This window comes from Salvia hispanica, chromosome 4 (assembly GCF_023119035.1).
Source record: "Salvia hispanica cultivar TCC Black 2014 chromosome 4, UniMelb_Shisp_WGS_1.0, whole genome shotgun sequence".
Taxonomy (NCBI): domain Eukaryota; kingdom Viridiplantae; phylum Streptophyta; class Magnoliopsida; order Lamiales; family Lamiaceae; genus Salvia; species Salvia hispanica.
The window spans coordinates 28,442,663-28,461,149 of NC_062968.1; the positions used below are offsets into that span (position 1 = coordinate 28,442,663).

At 35.0% G+C, this 18,487-nt stretch overlaps 2 protein-coding genes and 1 pseudogene across 2 annotated transcripts; 1 reads left to right on the forward strand and 2 right to left on the reverse strand.

Annotated features, from left to right (window-relative positions):
• Positions 1-233: 233 nt before the first annotated feature.
• Positions 234-5,693, forward strand: LOC125219154 (annotated as a pseudogene).
• Positions 5,694-9,897: 4,204 nt separating this feature from the next.
• LOC125223977 (transcription factor HEC1-like) lies at positions 9,898-10,755 on the reverse strand. Its single transcript, XM_048127302.1, has one exon. The coding sequence runs from the start codon at positions 10,578-10,580 to the stop codon at positions 10,029-10,031; it is 552 nt and encodes a 183-aa protein (XP_047983259.1). The 5' UTR covers positions 10,581-10,755; the 3' UTR covers positions 9,898-10,028.
• Positions 10,756-14,419: 3,664 nt separating this feature from the next.
• LOC125218155 (protein ROOT INITIATION DEFECTIVE 3) lies at positions 14,420-17,315 on the reverse strand. Its single transcript, XM_048119768.1, has 8 exons — positions 17,103-17,315; positions 16,792-16,905; positions 16,569-16,702; positions 16,342-16,489; positions 15,909-16,108; positions 15,326-15,453; positions 14,961-15,205; positions 14,420-14,777 (listed from the first exon to the last, which is right to left on the reverse strand). Exons 1-8 carry the CDS (start codon positions 17,313-17,315, stop codon positions 14,601-14,603), a joined length of 1,359 nt encoding a protein of 452 aa, XP_047975725.1. The 3' UTR covers positions 14,420-14,600.
• Between the last annotated feature and the right edge of the window lie 1,172 nt (positions 17,316-18,487).

Here is an 18,487-nt window from a genome sequence, read left to right on the forward strand (position 1 = left end):
TATACATCTTGAAGTCTAGTAGAGAGCAGACTGAGTTCAACAACAAGAAGTGGATGGCTAAATCTGAATATAAAATTCTGAATTTTGCGATTCCTTCTACATTGTTTCTTCACAATTTTTTATGAAATTGAAACGTGCACAACTTAAAAAAAAGGTAAGATCCAAAACCATTTACAGCTAATTGTTTAATTAGCCGGCGTTGAACATAATTCCGTTTCAAGAATTTAAACAATATGGATTTCTCCGTAGATGAATCGCCGGCGGCGAAAGCTCTTGGCCCTCTTTTTAAGCTCACTGAAGTTCACTTATGGTCAGCAACATCCCTCTGTGTGTGTGTGTTTTGAGTGTGTGAATAATGAATAATTGCAAACATTGGAATTGTTTAACTCAACAGGGACGATGATTCAAGTAACGTGGCGGAATCATCTTATGTTCAAGAATCCATTGTGAGTTTTATGTGTTAATATTGGTCAACCCCGAATAAAGTTAAATAAAAATGTGATCTTGGTTAATTTGGCATTCTTGATTCTGTTTGGTTTATGTTAAATGCAGAAACTTGTCAGTGATGACAAAGACTGTGGGAGAACTAATGGCAAGTTTCTTTTTTTGAGTTTTTACTTAGCTTTGTTGAAGATTTTTGCAGTTTATCTGATATTGAGTTGGAGAATGATTGCTTGATGTTTGAAGATGTTTCAGGAACCTGTTCGTTGCCCGAAGACATTCCTCTCTCTTTCCGAACTAATAAAGATGCAAGGACCTGCACTTCATTACGCGTCTTTAACCGATGAAGTTGGAGTGTATCGACAAGTGATCTGAATTTCGGCTTTCGGTTGTTGTTTGCTTAGGATTCTGAAGAGAGTATCGTAGTTTCTTCTCATTATAGATTATGGCAGCAACTTCTCTTGGTGAAATGCCTAAGCTCTCGTTGATAAGTCACGAGCACAAGATGTCGTTATATGCTTATTTCTACCGAGGCTTAACATATTTTGATCCATTCCCTAAGTTTCTCAGTTTATAATGTGATTTTTTGGAGTGTCCTATCATAATCTTTGCTATGATAGTATTGTTGTTGATGTGTCGTCGTCTTTCGTTTTGAACCTTAGCTATTGCCTTCGCCTAGCGTGACAAGTGTGGATCTTGTTCCGGACGAGATTCCCTCTAGTATAAGCAAATACTGGCTGCAGAGGTACCTATTATTCTCCAGATTCAACGATGGCATTAAGATGGATGAAGAAGGATGGTTCTCGGTCACGCCCGAAATCATAGCCAAACATCATGCAGAGCGCTGTGGCCGTGGGGCAGTAGTCGATCTCTTCACTGGAGTTGGTGGGAATGCTATTCAGTTCGCGCAATGGTTAGCACGTCTTATCGCTTGCATAGTTTCTTCGTGTAAATTTGAACTTATCCGAGCGATGCATTTGCTCGTTGGTATTAGGCAGGTGTAGACATGTGATTGCGATAGATATCGACCCTATTAAAATTGACTACGCACGACATAATGCAGCGCTGTATGGAGTCATTAAGGGTGACTGCTTTTCTTTGGCTCCTAAATTGAAGGTGAGAACTTTTATAGTTCTTTTGTTCTTGAAGATTGATGTTTGCTTATGGTGTTTGCTGTTTAAATAGTGTGACTTGTAAATTTGCAGGCTGATGTAGTTTTTTGTTCTCCTCCTTGGGGAGGTCCTGGCTATTCCAAAGTAATGAAATTCGACATCAACACTATGCTTAAGCCGCGTGACGGGTATTGCTCGTTTTTCGGTGGTTATTTGGCTCTCGTTGCTTCGTGTGATTCCTCAATGTTATACTCATCTTGTGTGCATTAGAAAATATCTCTTCGATGCTGGAAGGCTAATCGCTCCCAAGATTGTCATGTTTCTCCCTAAAAACGTCATATAAACCAGTTTGCAGAGTTGTCTTTATCAGCTCGGCCTCCATGGTCTATATTTTTTTCTCTCATCCTTCTTCATCATCGTTCATGTTTCATGTCGTACTAAGAAAGATGCGAACCCGTCTGACGGACCTTGTGAGATGGTTTGGCACAAGTTTTTGCTAATAAGAACTACAAAAAACTTGCTTTTTTTTCATATCATTGATGCATCTATTGGTAATTTCCTTGATTGATATGTTGTTTGATTTTGATGATCAATAATATTAGGTGGAAAAGAACTACTTGAATGGAATATTGAAGACTGTCACGGCCTACTTTTGTGATCCATCCACGTCTCAATATTTGTATACTGTATGATTGCTGGGTTTATTTGTTAGCATTTGTTACAAAGAAAATGTGAAATATTTGTAATTGAGGTATAAACCTTAACTGTTGATTGACATAAGTAGTAAAAATTAGTTTAGATTGAATCAATTTGTATTTGACCTCGAGATATAGAACCTTGCAAATATAGAACCATGAAGGGTAAAGTTTTCAAATAATTTGTTGAATTCACTCAATTTATCTTTTAGTTATACATTTGACGTTTGACAAAGACCCTTTCTACTTCTTCCTCTTGAATTATTCAACCTTTAACCATCAATATTTTTTGTCACAAGCTTTTTAATAATACCACCAATTTGCTGAATATATGTTAAGACTACAAAATAGAGAGTACTACTAATTAGTAAAAAAATCTTGTGACTATGATTTTTATAAAGTGTGTTTGTATGGTTTTTGTAAAGTTCAGTGGATCATAGTTAATTTTAGGCATTTTTGAAATTAATTACTGTGAAAGTACAATTACCAAATAAATGAAATAAGAAATAAAAGTAGTAATAAAATAATGAATCGTTACTAAATTTGTTTACCTATAATCCGTTTCAAAACTTGATTTCTTCTCTTCTTTTCCTCCCAATTTTGTATAGAAGTGATGCGTTTATGATTTCTATTATTCTTTAAAAAGGGTAAGCACCAAAAACCCTTTGCAGATAAAAATCTTAATTAGCCGTCGTTGAATTATTTGAACAAAATCCCATTTCAAGAATTGAAGCAGTATGAATTTCTGTGTAGATGATTCGCCGGCGGCGAAAGCTCTTGGCTCGCTTTTTAAGCTCACCGAAGTTCACTTGTGGTGAGAGCATCATCCCTATGTGTGTGTGTTTTTTGTGTTTAATTATTGAAAAATTGCAAATATTGGAATTGTTTCACTCAACAGGGACGATGGCTCAAGTGAAGTGGCGGAATCATCTTATATTCAAGAATCCATTGTGAGTTTCTGTGTGCTTTTCTCAGTCTTGCTTGGATTAACATTGGCCCAAAATAAAAATGTGATCTTGGTTAAGTTGGTGCTATTTTGATTTTCTGTCTGGTTTATGTGAAATGCAGAAACTTGTCAGTGATGATAAGGATTGTGAGAGGAATGATTGTGGGAGAAATAATGGCAAGTTTGTGTTTTTTTACTTAGCTTTCTTGATGTTTTTGCAGTTGATATTTTCTTGAAGTTTTTGTAGTTTTTCTCATATTGAGTTGGAGAATGATTGTTTGATGTTTGCATTTGTTCAGGATTCTGGTCGTTGTCCGAAGACGTAGATGTAGAGCTAGCCAGACAAATGAATGATTTGGGGCTTCCTCTCTCTTTCCGAGCTAATGAACATGTAGGCACCTGCAATTCATTATGTATCTTTAACATGTTAGTTAGACGATGAAATTGAAATTTATCGACCAGTTAGCTGAATTTTGAATTTGAATTGTTGTTTGCTTATGATTCTGAGAGAGTATTTTAGTTGCTTCTCAATACCTATTATCGTTATAGCAGCAACTTGTTTTCGTGAAATGCCTCAGCTGGCCGATAATGATGTTTCAGCTCTCAGTTGATAAGTTACGAAGTACAAGATGTCGTTAATGTATGTTTATGATGTATAGAGAATTTGCAAATTTGATGTTTATGGTGCATATATACTTCAGAATTAAGTGTTTCTGATTTTCAGAAGATCTTAACTGATTTTGTGGAGGATCCATGTCATAATCTTTACTATGATAGTATGATGTTGATGTGTCATTGTCTTTTGGTGAGCCTTAGCTATTGCCTTTGCGGCTTTGCCTAGTGTGACAAGTAGTGTTGATGTTGCTCTGTAGACAAATTATGGAACGACTAGAGGAAAAGGGAAGGGCTCGAGGAAGAGCAAGCAGCGGAGTCCTATTGAGATTGATGATTACAAGCTGGATTCAACAAAAGGGACTGAGGAGGAGAGTAGGTCCCCTGCTAGTGTGCTTAATACTTCCGAAATGCTGGACCAAAGTGATACGTTAACGTTAAAGAATGAAATTGTTGCAGAGATAGGTTGTTTGCCTGACCTATCTCTTGAACAGGGGGATTCACTGATTTCAGATGCTTGTGCGAGCACCCTCAGCAACAAACATGAATACAACGGTGAAACACTGAAACTCAAATTTGATGCCAGTGTTGGTTGCATTTCTGGATTTGGTAATGATATGTCGTGTGAACCGAATACTCTCCATCAGGAGGCCTCTTTGGTGATGAACCACAATGCTGATGGAAGGACAAATGATATGAATTCGGAGATTATAAAAGATTTGGATGTTGCTCCCAATGCACTGTTTTCAGAACAAGCTGATTCTGAAATGATTTGCGGCTCTGGAGAATGGGTAGCATATTGGGATGATTATCACATGAGGACCTACTTCTACAATGTTACGATGCAGGAATCGACATGGGACCCGCCTCCGGGTATGGAACATCTTGTATATAGTAATGTTGCTGACGAGTCTACTAGCACAGTGCCTGGGCTGTCGGAGATGGTCAACAATGAAATGGATATCGAGATGCCTGAAGAGGTTCAAGCTTCTTGTGATTTGGACCACGGTTTGGCTAAAGAATCGACGAATGATGCTCATTCATTAAGTCAAGAGTTGGATGATATAGATGGTGATTGGGTTTCAAATAGTGTGACTTGTTAATTTGCAGGCAGACACGGTCTTTTGTTCTCCACCGTGGGGAGGTCCTGATTATTCCAAAGTAGCAAAATTCGACATCAACTCTATGCTTAAGCCTCGTGATGGGTATTGCTTGTTTTTTTTGGTGGTTATTTGACTCCCGTTACTTCATGTTATTCCTCGATGTTATACTTAATCTTGTGTACATCAGGAAATCACTCTTCGATGCTGGAAAACAAATTGCTCCCAAGATTGTCATGTTTCTCCCGAGGAACGTTGATATAAACCAACTCGCAGAGTTATCCTTATCATCTCTGCCTCCATGGTCTTTGGAGGTACCATTCACATTTCTCTACATTCTTATCGTCTCATCTTTTTACACTCTCGTCCTTCTTCACCGTTCATGTTTCATGTTGTACTAAGAAAACGGGGGGAGTCTCATGTAAAACACCCATGAGATGGTTTAGCAAGAAACTTGCTTTTATCATTGCTGATTTCCTTGATTTTGATGATCAATAATTTTAGGTGGAAAAGAACTACTTGAATGGAAGATTGAAGGCTGTCACGGCATACTTTTGTGATCCATTCAGATCTACTATATAACAAGTAATTTATTGGTGTAATTCAAACTCGGGATCTCTCAATGTTCGTGTTCCGTTTAACCATGGGATTTCATAGTTAAGGAAAAAATGTGTAATAGGAGGGAGGAGTATTTGATGTCTGTTTTGAGATGTAAATGTTTGTGTTGATGCAGCATAATGTTGTTGATTTATAATTATTATTTATATGTATATATGGTTAAAATTAATGTGTCTGTATTTGGATATAGAAGCTTGCAAATATACTGCAGTTAAAATATTTTCTATTTTTCTATTTTGCACTGAATAGGATAATAGTAAGTATACTATACTACAATATTTATTTTACTTGGAAAACCTTATCCGAAAACGTAACTTTTTAAAATATATTTAATTTTCTTACTCTATCTATAAATTGGGACAGTGGATAATATTATATAATTAAAAATATCTTTAAATGGAATGTCGTATTCAAGCGAAAATGCAGAAGAAATAAAAAAAATTCCATGAAGAGAACAATTTTATTTTATTTTATTTGTTTAAAAAATTGCTCCTGTTACATTGAACTGAAAATAGAAATAGCATGTACATGTTGTATGAAAGGATGCACTGTATCTGAAAAAAGATCCATGCAACATATATATAGGATAGGGACTTTTATCCAATCACAATTTATTGAGGCATATAAATACTAGTACTATTAAAAAAAAATCTTCATACATTATAATAAAGAAGATGCTGGCCATTTCTGGATTTATCACATGGGGTTGTATTGATTACTTTTCATCTTTTGTGCGTGATTCGTATTTTACTCCGATTATGTTTGTATTGAGTATGTCGGGTCTGTTTCAAGATTGGATGTTTTCTTAATATATCGTGTTTGAGTTAGATCTTAATGAATTAGGTAGTTATTGTATCAAATTCCGGTTCAAATAAAAATGATTCATTTGCTAATGAAATAGTAAAACATTTAATTCATCCAAAAATCGTAATTATTTATAATTATAATACCCTATATTTGGTAGTACAAATCATCGTCTCTCTAGAATAGGCATAAATGAATAAGGAGTAATATTCAAATATTTATGCATGAAATAAGGTTATTAATTTATTTATTTCAAATATTTATGCATGAAATAAGGTTATTAATTTATTTATTCTAATATTAGAATTTATAATATTAATTTATGGCTAGACAGCAATACATAGCTTTATTTAATATAAATATCTGGATTTTATTTTAATATTAATATAAAATAAGAAAATTTATATAAAAAAATTCTTCACATTGCACTTGTGAATTTTGGGGTACGCTGCTGCACATTTGCTTTCTGTTCTTTTTTCCCTTTTTATGGATGCATAATAGAAAAATTAATACTAGAATATTAATCTAATTATCTGACGTGGGAAGAAATGAACACGTAGGTTGGATTCACATGGGAAAGCAATTTCATTATGGATAAATCACGTGGACTTCTCGTGCTAACTCATAATTTAAATAATTAAAGACATACTAAAAGCTAACATCAGACCTAAATAAAATAATGGTGACATTATGGTTTCACCTACAACTCGATCAACGAGTTTTATTTTTTGATATCATTGAATTCTAATTTCTTCCTCCTATAAAACGTAAATAGATCATTAGTAGTATTTCTTTTTGAATTTTGAAGAGACGAATTTGACGCAAAAATATACTAATCTGTTACAAATAACTGGAAAATTACGCAATTAGATATATAATAACTATGCAAATGCCAAACATAAAAAATGAATATTGAATAATTTGTTATGTACTTTGGAAAAGAACATTCCAAAAATTAAATTTAACTTAATTGTCAGTTTCTTTAAATTATTAGGAGCAAATTAAAAATTATTCATCGGGTGCGTTGGGACCAAGATACCAATATATACCAACAAAAGTGTTGTATACTATTTTAGTAATATAGAAAACATTTATTTGCTATTATTATAAAATTATTTAAACTTTTTTCACTTTCTAGAATATGTTTCGTTGGATCTAGCGTTGGTTGGCTTTTGTATTCTAGAATACATTAATTATTTTATTTTTTTATTTCATTAAGTAGTTTTTTTCCCTTCATATTTACAATTATTTCCGTATTAATATAATTAGGACATGTGTATAAGAAAATATTTAAATAAATAAAAGATCAGACCCAACCTAAAAAAGTCATCTTGTTATGTTTGACATTGATTAAATATTAGGGTAACTGCTTCTAAAGTCACCAATTTTCCATAAATTCTGGTTTTTTCTATGGACTTTAAAAAATTCGTGTAATGTCACGAATTTTATTGTTGATTGTCATTTTCCCATGTAAAGTTTTCTGGTCTGATTCAAATTGTTTGTTTCCTATTAAGACAATGTCCAAATTCTTTTATCTTACTATTGTTATCTTTGTCTTTGAAATAGCTTCGCGTGCCGTATGTACGCCTTCAATCGGAACTCGGATGAAGAAGTTATGGCCATTTGATGAAGGTTGCGACCTTTGTGCGACCTTGTACTATCATAATGGCCATAACTTCTTCATCGAGTTCCGATTGAGGCGTACAAGGTACCCACACGAAGATATTTTAAAGACGAAGATAACGATAGTAAGATAAAAGAATTTGGATATTTTCTTAATAGGAAACGAACAGTTTGAATCGGACTGGAAAACCTGACATGGGAAAATGGCAATCGAAGATAAAGTTCGTGACATTACACGAACTTTTTAAAGTTCGTGGGAAAAACCAGAATTCATGGAAAGTAGGTGACTTTAAAAGCAGTTACTCCTAAATATTATTATGTATATTTATGTATTTTATGTTAAATCAACCTAAAAAAATTGAAGATCAAGTTCTATCCCACAAATCACGGGATCAAATTTACAGGTCACAATTTATCATCAAAAACATCAATTTTATTAAAACCAAATTGTCTCTCTCTATATATCCTCCCTCCTTTTTTAATAATTTGTCACCATTTAAAGAAATATAATAGAGCATGAGTTGAAAATGTTAGTAGAATGTGGAACATATATACTTTTATATAATACTCCCCCCCGTCTCATGATAAGCGATTCATATTCCTTTTTGGGACGTCCCAAAAGTCATTTCCTTTTTTGGTATTTCATCTCTTACTTTATTCACTTTCCACTTTACTAACAAAACCGCATTTCCTTAAATCCCGTGTCGAAAAGTTTGTGCTCACTTATCTTGAGACGGAGAGAGTATTAGTTTTATAAAAAAAATATGAATAAAAATGAATTAATGGAATGTGAGGTCCATATATTATTAAATATAGTAGTAGTACTACTAAAAATTATAGGTGATAAATTATTAGGAATTGAAAAAAAAAAATAAGTAGGGAGTATCACCTTTGACCTTCTCTCTTAATTATGGTGTCCCAATTTCAATTATAACGTCTGAAATACAAGTAAATTATTTGAAATCCCATCGAATTATTGTGTAACAGATCACTAATAGTAAAAATAAAATAAAAAAAAGGAACGATTTCTTCGATTAGAAAAATACATCAATCTGCAACAAAAAAAATTCCAAAATTTACGATTCACGAGGGAGCAAAGTAATTAATATTGGAGGGTCCTATTTTCCAAAAATCCTCAAATCTTTAATAATTGTATAGTGCTTCATGAAATGATGTTTTCTGCCCCAAGAGGCTGACCCTTTGACCCTTAGAATTGGTACACTTATATTTTCAAATGGACCTACTAGTTTATTATTTATGGAGCATCATTTTTGCTACATGACATTTTATGCCATCGAAATTCCCCTACCAAATTGGTCCCTATTTTAATCCATTATTCCATACTCTTTATTTATTTTTTCTCGCCAAGTTTCTATAAAGTGACTAGATTTTAAAGTTACATGAAATGTGTATAGCTATATATGTGATTTTAATTTGTAACTTTAGAATGTGTTGTTTAGTAATTTAGAATGTTTTGATATACCATCTTATATTTATGTCCTCAGTTTGCACCCTTGATTACTTAGTTTAGTAATAATTCTAGTACTAATCAAACTCCATCATGTCCCACATTGTATTCATAAGTTTATCAATGTGTCGTGTATTTAGACATGAACATCTCGTCTAACCGATGTTAACATGCAAAACAATCTTGCAACATATATTACAAATATAATATCCGTCTAAGTCACGAAATTTGATCAAATTAACTCCAACCAATTTCATTTCTGAATCATAAAGTTACAATTATTCTCAATTATCTTTTCCGTAGTATTTCGTTAAAATAAAAAAAAAAGGAACCGAAAGGGGAAAAATCCTTAATTTACAAAAATAACCCGTGTGAATATTATGAAAAGATATTGTTTTGCACACGGATATTTAGACAAGTGAATTTTTTTGAAATTTCACATAAAATTTGAGAATACAGCATGTTAAATAAAAGTGTGTGTAATAAGGAGATTAGATGATTATTGTATTGAGAAAGAAGCATGCATGACATAATTTGGCAATCACAATTAGACTTAGCTTTACACAAAACAAACTCCAAATATAAGTAACCAATTAATTAACCCTTAAATCAATATTCAACATTATGGTAACCCTTGGGCGGAAAATAGGTCCCGCTGGACATCGGCACGGGAAATCCAACCTCGGGGCGGGCCGCAGCGACCCGCTCGAGCGACTGCACCTGGCTCTTCAAGAACTTGACGTAGTGGATGGCCTCGTCGAGCATCGAGGCCGTGTCCATCTTGGTGCCGCCGGGGACCAGCCGCTGCAGGATCCTGATCCGCTCGCTGATCCTCTCGCGGCGGTGGCGCGCCGCCACGCTCTGCGGGTCCGTCGATATCCTCACGTTCTTCCGCTTCGGCCGCTTCACCGCCTCCGGGTCGATGTGGACTGGCTGCATCGCCGCTATCCGGAATATCATCTCCCTCATCGCCGCCATCGACGCCGCCGGATCTTGGTACGCTGCCGCCGGCGACCGGGCCTCCAAGTTTTCGAAGGCGTAGCTGCTGCTGTTGTTGTTGTTGGTGTCGCTGTCGTCGTCGTCCAAGGCGGTGGAGAAGTCGGGGAGCTTGTCCATTTGCATAAGCATCATTTCCATTTGGTCGGATTTCATCATGTCCATGGTGGCCGTCGCCGCCGATGGTTTCTTTGTTGAAATGACGAAAATGGGCTTGTGGAAAGGGGGGATTGTTGAAGGAATAGAGGAAAGGAGAGGGATGGGATGGGGAAATGGAAAAAAAGGAGTTGTGGTTTGATGAAGAAAAAAGAATAGTGATGATATGTTGGGAAGAAACTAATTGAGGGAGTGAAGAGAGGAATATATATAATATATTCGGACATCATCGAACGCACATAACAGATACATGCGTTGGTCTAGTGATAGCTTGATTAATGTATTGGTCAAATATTTCGGATTCGAGTCTATAGTTTTTTAAATTTTCTCTTTATTTATCCATGAGAAAGCCATGTTGTGGAGAAATAGAGTTATGCAGTCTCAACAGTAAACGCTGGCAGTACTTAAAATCAGGTCAAAACCTAATGAATAAATGAATACTCCCCTTATTAATTGGGTGAAAGGAGTAAAATTGGTCATTTTCTTGGTAATTTTGTAAATTTATGGGATGTATGCGTATATGATCATATGATATATTGATAATTAAGAAAAGATGCGATTGAAGGCGAAATAAGAGAAATTGGGGCACAGTGGAAAATGGCAGAGATCTAATCTACCAACTGGTACATAGTAATTTGAGTGGAAACTTTGGCTTAGAATTTACTTTATTTAAAGAAATCTAAATACCCCATTGCACATGTTACAAGTCAGAGGATTGTGTAAATGAGCCCCTCACCACCCGGTGGGGGCCGGTTGCCCATCTCCACCTCTTGTTTCTTTAATTACTAAATTAATACTAATTGACAAAGGAAAAAAAAAAACAGAATTTATGGAGTCAAACATATTGGAAAAAATAATTGCCAATATTAGAAGACAAAAGATGGTAAAATAGTCGTTATTAGCCATAGATGACGGACGAAGAAAAAAACTAAACTCTAACCTCAAAGAATTAGCGTGGAATCGTCGCACCGTGAGATTGGCGACAACCATAAATTTTTAGAGTATTATTAAAATATTATGCTAAGTCTAACGAGTCATATATTTAAAGTCCAATTGTTTAATTTAAAAGTGATTTTTTATATCGAGATAAACAGTTAATAACTGGTGATCACTTACAACTATTAACGTGGGTGAAACGACATTGTTCTAGTATTACATTTGATGTGGATGCTTTAAGACAGAGAGAGTATATTTTTTAACGTAGATAATTAAGTTATCTTGCCGACTCTGTGAATTGCAAATGCACCTGTGAATTCATAAATACATTCTTTGAATATGTACAATTTGCAAGGTGACAAATACGTGAGAATATATAGCTGAACTTTTTTAGTCATATATAGTATTTTTAAAAAAAATATTAAATAATATACTACTATAATCTAGTTTCAAACAACTGGACCAGAAATTGTGAAGGGTCCCTTTCCTCCCAAAGAATTGAAAAATAAGGTGTGTGTATAGGTTGAATTATAATATTGTTTGGGGTGGCACACTATTCGAGGTAGATTAGATTATGATGGCTGCAACAACTCCTTTTCATTTCATGTGAATGCATCAAATATTAACTCCCCTAACTAAAAAATCAGAAAGAAGAAAAAAACATTTAAATACTTTCAACTGCCAATGTTTTACTCTTTGTTACCCGTTACTTGATTAGACATTTACACGTCATATTTGACCTTGTATTTAAATTTATTTTTAACTTACAATACAATCATCATTGTAACATACATGATACATGTAAGTATAAAGTTTAATTTAATTGAAATATATCGATATATATATCTCAAAAAGAACGAAAAGGAAATTATGAAAGAGGACCGTTGGTTTGTTGTAGCATGTAACGTCGGAATCTTGGTGCTTGGCAACTTGAACTTCTACTAGCCCTTCATAAAATAATTTCATATACTATGTTCAAAGTGGCTAGTTGGTGATGTGAAAGTACGTCAAACAAAAATCATATAGTAGGTGTTTAATCACAATAATTTATATTGATTGCGAATTCAGGTGGGTCGGTCTTATGTCAGTGGTGGATCCACCCATTGTCAACCAATAAGGGTCGAAAAACTCCATAAATTCTGTTTTTGTTGTTGTCATTGATCCTAAAATGCGGTAGCTGTATCCAGTGGCGGACGCAGGATTTTAATACTGGGGTCCAAAAATAATTTTAAAAATAAAAGTAAAACATACTCCATATGTATAAATTAAATCACAATGTATAAATATAAAAGTCAAAATATAATCATATCATAACATTTCTATTCTTTATCTTTCATAATCGCTGCATAATAATTTTATTAGTAACATTAACCATCATTTTTCATATAAGGAACTAAGCAATTTCTGTACAATTGGTTTCTCATGCTATTACATAGAGAACTTCTTGATCAATTTCATCGGATTAGTCACAATTTTTCATCATTTTTCCATCATTTTCACAAATGAATTTCATTATTTTCTTATTACTTTTCTTCATTGTTCTATGTCAATTAGTCACGGTTTCTTTCACTTTTAATTATATTCATAAATTTTTTAATAATAGAAGCAATCAATATAATATATTGAAAAAAATACTTTGTTCAAGAATAAAAATGTTTTAAACAAGGGAGAGAGCTAGAGAATTAGAGAGAGAATAGGATACGGTGCACACCAATTAGTGGTGTAGGTTATGCAAAATCTGCCGATTATTAGTGAAGGTTAACACTAATTAAATATTAATAATAGTAGTAATTTAATTAATTAGGAAATTACTAAAATACCCCTGGTTTTTTGTAAAATTGTTGGGGTTCCCATGGAACCCCCATGTCTCTTCACAAGTCCGCCACTAGCTGTGCCCCCGTCTTTTGAGGTTAGAGTTCACTTATGTTATTTGTACGCCATCCATTGACAAGTGACGACCGTCAAACTACGATACAGAGTGAAAGACGACACCACTGAATGCATTCGCAAATATGTCCGCACATATTCCCATTGAACTAATTGATGTTAGTGCAAATATTTCTTAAATATGTCAATGTTATTAGAGGTGCCCAAGGTTTACGATTCTGGCGGTTAACCGTGAAACCGTAACCGGCGGTTACGGTTACGAACCGGGACCGCGAGAATTTACTCAAACCAAAACCATTGATTTTAGAACCGTGGTTCAGTTCAAGTTCAAAAAAATTTTAATCAAAACTGTGCCGGATCTGCAAAAAAACGCCGGAAAATCGTAAAATCGAGCCGGAACCACAAAAAACTGTCGAAAACCGGCAGTTTGGAACCGTGAAAAACCTTAAAAAACCGTCGGAAAATCGTCAGTTCTGAAACGAAACCAACGATTTTGGAACCGGAACCGCAAAACACCTCGCGGTTCGGTTCCAGTTCGGCAATTTCTAAAACCGGAACCGGTGATTCTGAACCATAACCGCCAGTTCTGAAACTGGGAGCACCTCTAAATGTTATTGTTGTGTCCAACTCATTTATTTTCCAAATAATTATATACAGAAGTATGAAAGTAAGTTACCATTCATTGGTTTTCTTCTCCTTGTTAATGTGGATTTCGCTCAGTTCAATTTTAATTTTCTATTACTAGCACTACTTTTTCTACTTAAAAAACAGTCTTATACAAAAGTGTCGATACTGGAGTAGAAATTACGCCTCCAATTCCGACACTTCACATGTATATGCAGGTTACAAAAATCGAACTTGAAAACTTTTTAGAAAAATCAATGATCAAGTCTCAAATCATATATAATTGAATGTCGAAATATGTTGTCAAAAATCCCAACATTAACTCATAACTGACTTGTTATTCTTTCTTGTTTGTCGAGTAATAATGAGATGTGGACAGTAAATAGTTAAAGTTAGGGTCGTTGACGTAAATACCAAAATATTAATATTGCATAAGTGATACAAAATTCAATTTCTCAAAGTACTACAAAACCTTGTAGGGATCACCATTTTTGTATGTGTAAATAATCCTCCAACTAATCAAGACCAAAGAAGCAAATAGTAGAATGATCCTAACTCTTCCAGGTTACCAGAATCGTCGTCTCACTGATTGTGATGAGTAGGTCTTTCAGTACGAACATCTTCCAGAAGTTCGTCAACACAGAATTGATGCAGATCATCGTACATCGTCTTCCAATGTTGGATCATTTGCACGGATCGTAGTTGGTCGTTTTTCAGTCGTTCCACATCCACTTCTGCAGCTGCAGTCGATCCCTTTTGCTGTAGAGGGGTTCAACCAGAAAATTAGAAGCTTCATGGTTTTGTGTTAAGATCAAAAGGTTATTGTTAAGTAGCAAGGGCAAAAAAACTAAGAATTGCAGGAAGAATCTGGCATTACCCTTACCACCTTATATATAAAGATCGGGTTAGAAAATTTAGAAGTGAAACATATAAAATAAGAACCTGTAGTTCTCGAATTTGAGCCTCCATTGCTTGAACACTGACGTAAGAAGAGTCTGTGATTCCATTGGAAGGGTCCTGGCCCCCAATGAGTACTTTAACATGGGTGTTCTCATCAGGTGAATTGGCAAATTTTTCGAGCGGAGGAGGTAATGTTAATGCTTGCTTCCTTGATGAAGCAGTCGGAGCAGATGTCCGAGGATTAAGCAATTGTGGTTGTCTGGTGACCATAACATTATTAACTGGACCTGAGGGAGAGCAAATGCGGGAGATGAGAACTTGGTAGTACTTTCTATACGGTTCCCATAAATGACAAAGAGGAAACAATGATATTTTGCTATATATAACTGAGTGATAAAGCGACATGCCTTTTGCATGCCTAAAGACACGGATGATGTTTCGAGTTCTTGTATCCCACACCCTAATCATACCATCCTCAGATCCAGAAACTAATAGAAATCCATCAGCACTAGAAGCCAAGCAGGTTACAGCTTTGCTGTTTCACAAATAAAAAATTGTCCATGCAAAAATTAAAATCATAACAAGGTCAACAAAAACAAAATCAAGCAGAACACCACTACAACACCGTTAGCACAATATCCAAAAGGCTATAGCTAATTCGCTATGCGTAATAATCTTCTCAGAAACATAGAAGTTAAACTCATCATGAATGAAGAAAAATTCCTTACATAATATCACCAAAGGAAATGGTAATAAATCAGCAAGAAATTGCCCTATTAGCAGAAACATATGGTTACACTAATTCTGATTCACAGTCACATACAAATCTATATTCCACATGCAAAAAAACCGCCCTGACTTCTTACCAAAGCATTAAGAACAATTGGAGTTAAGCCAGCATCATATCTATGGTAAAGGACTAGGTAAACTAAACTTTACATATTATCAGATTTCAAAAGGAATAATGAATATATTAATGTGTTGATTAACCTGTGCTCAGCTAGTGAACCAAGTACATGCGGTCCATTGTTGCTGTTTTGGCTCATTGGAGCGTTTAGGGCAGCAATGTGTATCTTACCATCTCTACCACCTGCATAGAAAACATGCTCCCCGGGGTCAAGGGAAATTGCATCTATTGCTCCAGGGAAGAGAACATTTCTTAACAATTTTCCTCTCGATAAGCTCCACACCTAAGGAAAGAGAAGACCATTCGAAAATCAGCATAATTTATTACACCATCGTAAACTTCAACATCAAATAACAAGATTTCTTTAACTTGAAGGAGTTGAAAAGAAGTGAAATTTCAATGAGAAGAGATGGCTAGCTCATATCTTCTTCAAAAGACAAGAATCTTCTCTCCCCAAATTATCTTTTACACCAAAGTAATAATCTTGGGCTATATCATCAAAATTTTGTTAATAACCTTGCATGTACGATCCTCGGAAGCAGACACGATGATTGCATTACACCCACCATAGCCAGTTTTTACATCGGTGACTCTCAAAGAATGCTCGTGGAAACTATACTCGAAAAGATTCCTCGTTTCTTCCCTCCTAACCGCATCAAATATCCTAAAACAAAGTAGAAACATCTAAGTTGGGAGATTCAACAAAATCGTGCACCACAACTATACACACACGAGAAACCTACAGGAACAACGACCAAACACGAACACATCCATCCTCCGCCCCTGAAATCAAGAGGGATTGGTCATCGTTAAAAGCCAAGCAAGTAACAGCCCTGTAATGCGCATGCCACTTCTTAAGCAATTTTCCAGTCGCAACCTACAAATGCATATATAGAATTACGAAACAAACTCATCCATTATACCCAATTCGAGCAATCAAGAAAGATACTATTTCAAACAATCCACCTCCCAAAAGTAGATATCTCCAGAAATGCCTCCTCCCGCAATATAAGTTCCTTGGCTGTTACACGCAATCGGCCTAATAGGCTCGGCTGGGAAGCTCCTCACTTCAACCTGAGCCTGCAAAAACGACGACGCTCATTCTTCTCAAAACACAACTTTAACAATAATAGATAGCCCCAAGCAAAAAACACTAACATTTTGCATCTATTGAAACCCTAAACCTGCATAAACCGATAAATTCCGAATAATAGGAACTAATTAACTCCTACTAATGTCTGATTAATAGATAATCTGCAGCTAAAAACGAAAAATACCTTGTTCCACGACCAGTAGAGAATGGAGCCAGAAGTAGAAGACTTGGCGTCTCGGACTTGAGAAGAAGCGAGGAAGCGGCCGGCCACGGAGGTGAGACCGTGCAGCGGTGAGGCGCATGACCTGTAGCGGAGGTGCTCCGCCCCGGTGCGGAGGTCCCAGCAGCTGACGCCGGCGTCAGTCGGAGATGAGGCGATTATTATTTCAGGCTCCATTGTTAGCACAGTTTTGAAATTTGGGGTTTTAGGAGACGGCTGAGGAAGAAAGGGGTAAACGGATTGGGCTTTTTTTTCTTTACAGCCCATTTTAGAGTGGGCTATGGCCCATAGAAGAATTTAGTTTGAGAGTGTGGATATGTTGATTCACTCTTCAAGATAGAAAGATGGAGGAGCTAAATGCTAATGTGTTGAAAATCATACCTCATAATTAAATTTGTAAAGATTGTGTCATACTGAATTCCAACCCAATAATCACTCTACGGCCCAACTATCATTCTTTCACTAGGTCAAACATGCAAAAAAACAACAAAATTAAATAAACGATTGATTATTATTCTATAAAACGAAATTATCACTAATACCTATTTCATTACTTAGCTATCTACTACTATTAATTTGGAAATTTGTTTAACTGTATGCAACTACTATTATTTAATGATGAAATTGCTCAATTTGCGAGACATATATATAGAATCCCAAACTCATGATTGTTTCATATAGAAAGTTGTATTCCTTTATTGGTATCATACCGTTTACAATCTTTTAATGAAATATGAATAACATGAATGGCTAATCATCACCTAATTAACATCAAGAATCCCAATCAAAATGATTGAAAATGTTTCTCAACTAAAAAACATATTCTTTTATTTAAAAAGAATATATACCTCACTCCTACAATTAAAAAATCTCAGAAAAGTGCTTGTCAAGTTTGTGATTTGTTATTAGATTAACACAATTTTGATATAAGTGAGTATTTTGCTTGAATACTAGTACTACCATTCACAAGCTACAATGCTATATCTACTTAAATTACTTTTAAATTTTAAACCCTGTGGATGGAAAAACAAAAAGAAAAGTTTCACTAAAAAGACTAAACAAAAAGGAAATTTCCCAATTGCAAAATTGCCTCCCTTTTTCTTCCCCTTTCCCAACTTTCAAAACTCTAGGCTGTTAAGCAACATGCAAAGTGCAAAACCATCTTCTTAAAGCATCTTTATCACCTGAAAGCCCTTACACTATTCACTTTTTGTAAATTACAAATCATAACTCAATCTCCCACAATTTATTATTAGTACATCTTCTTAATTTCTAATTTCGCATACTTTACCACTACTTTAATTAGCTCATTACAACCTTATCTTGTATCCATCTCTCTACAGCACGTG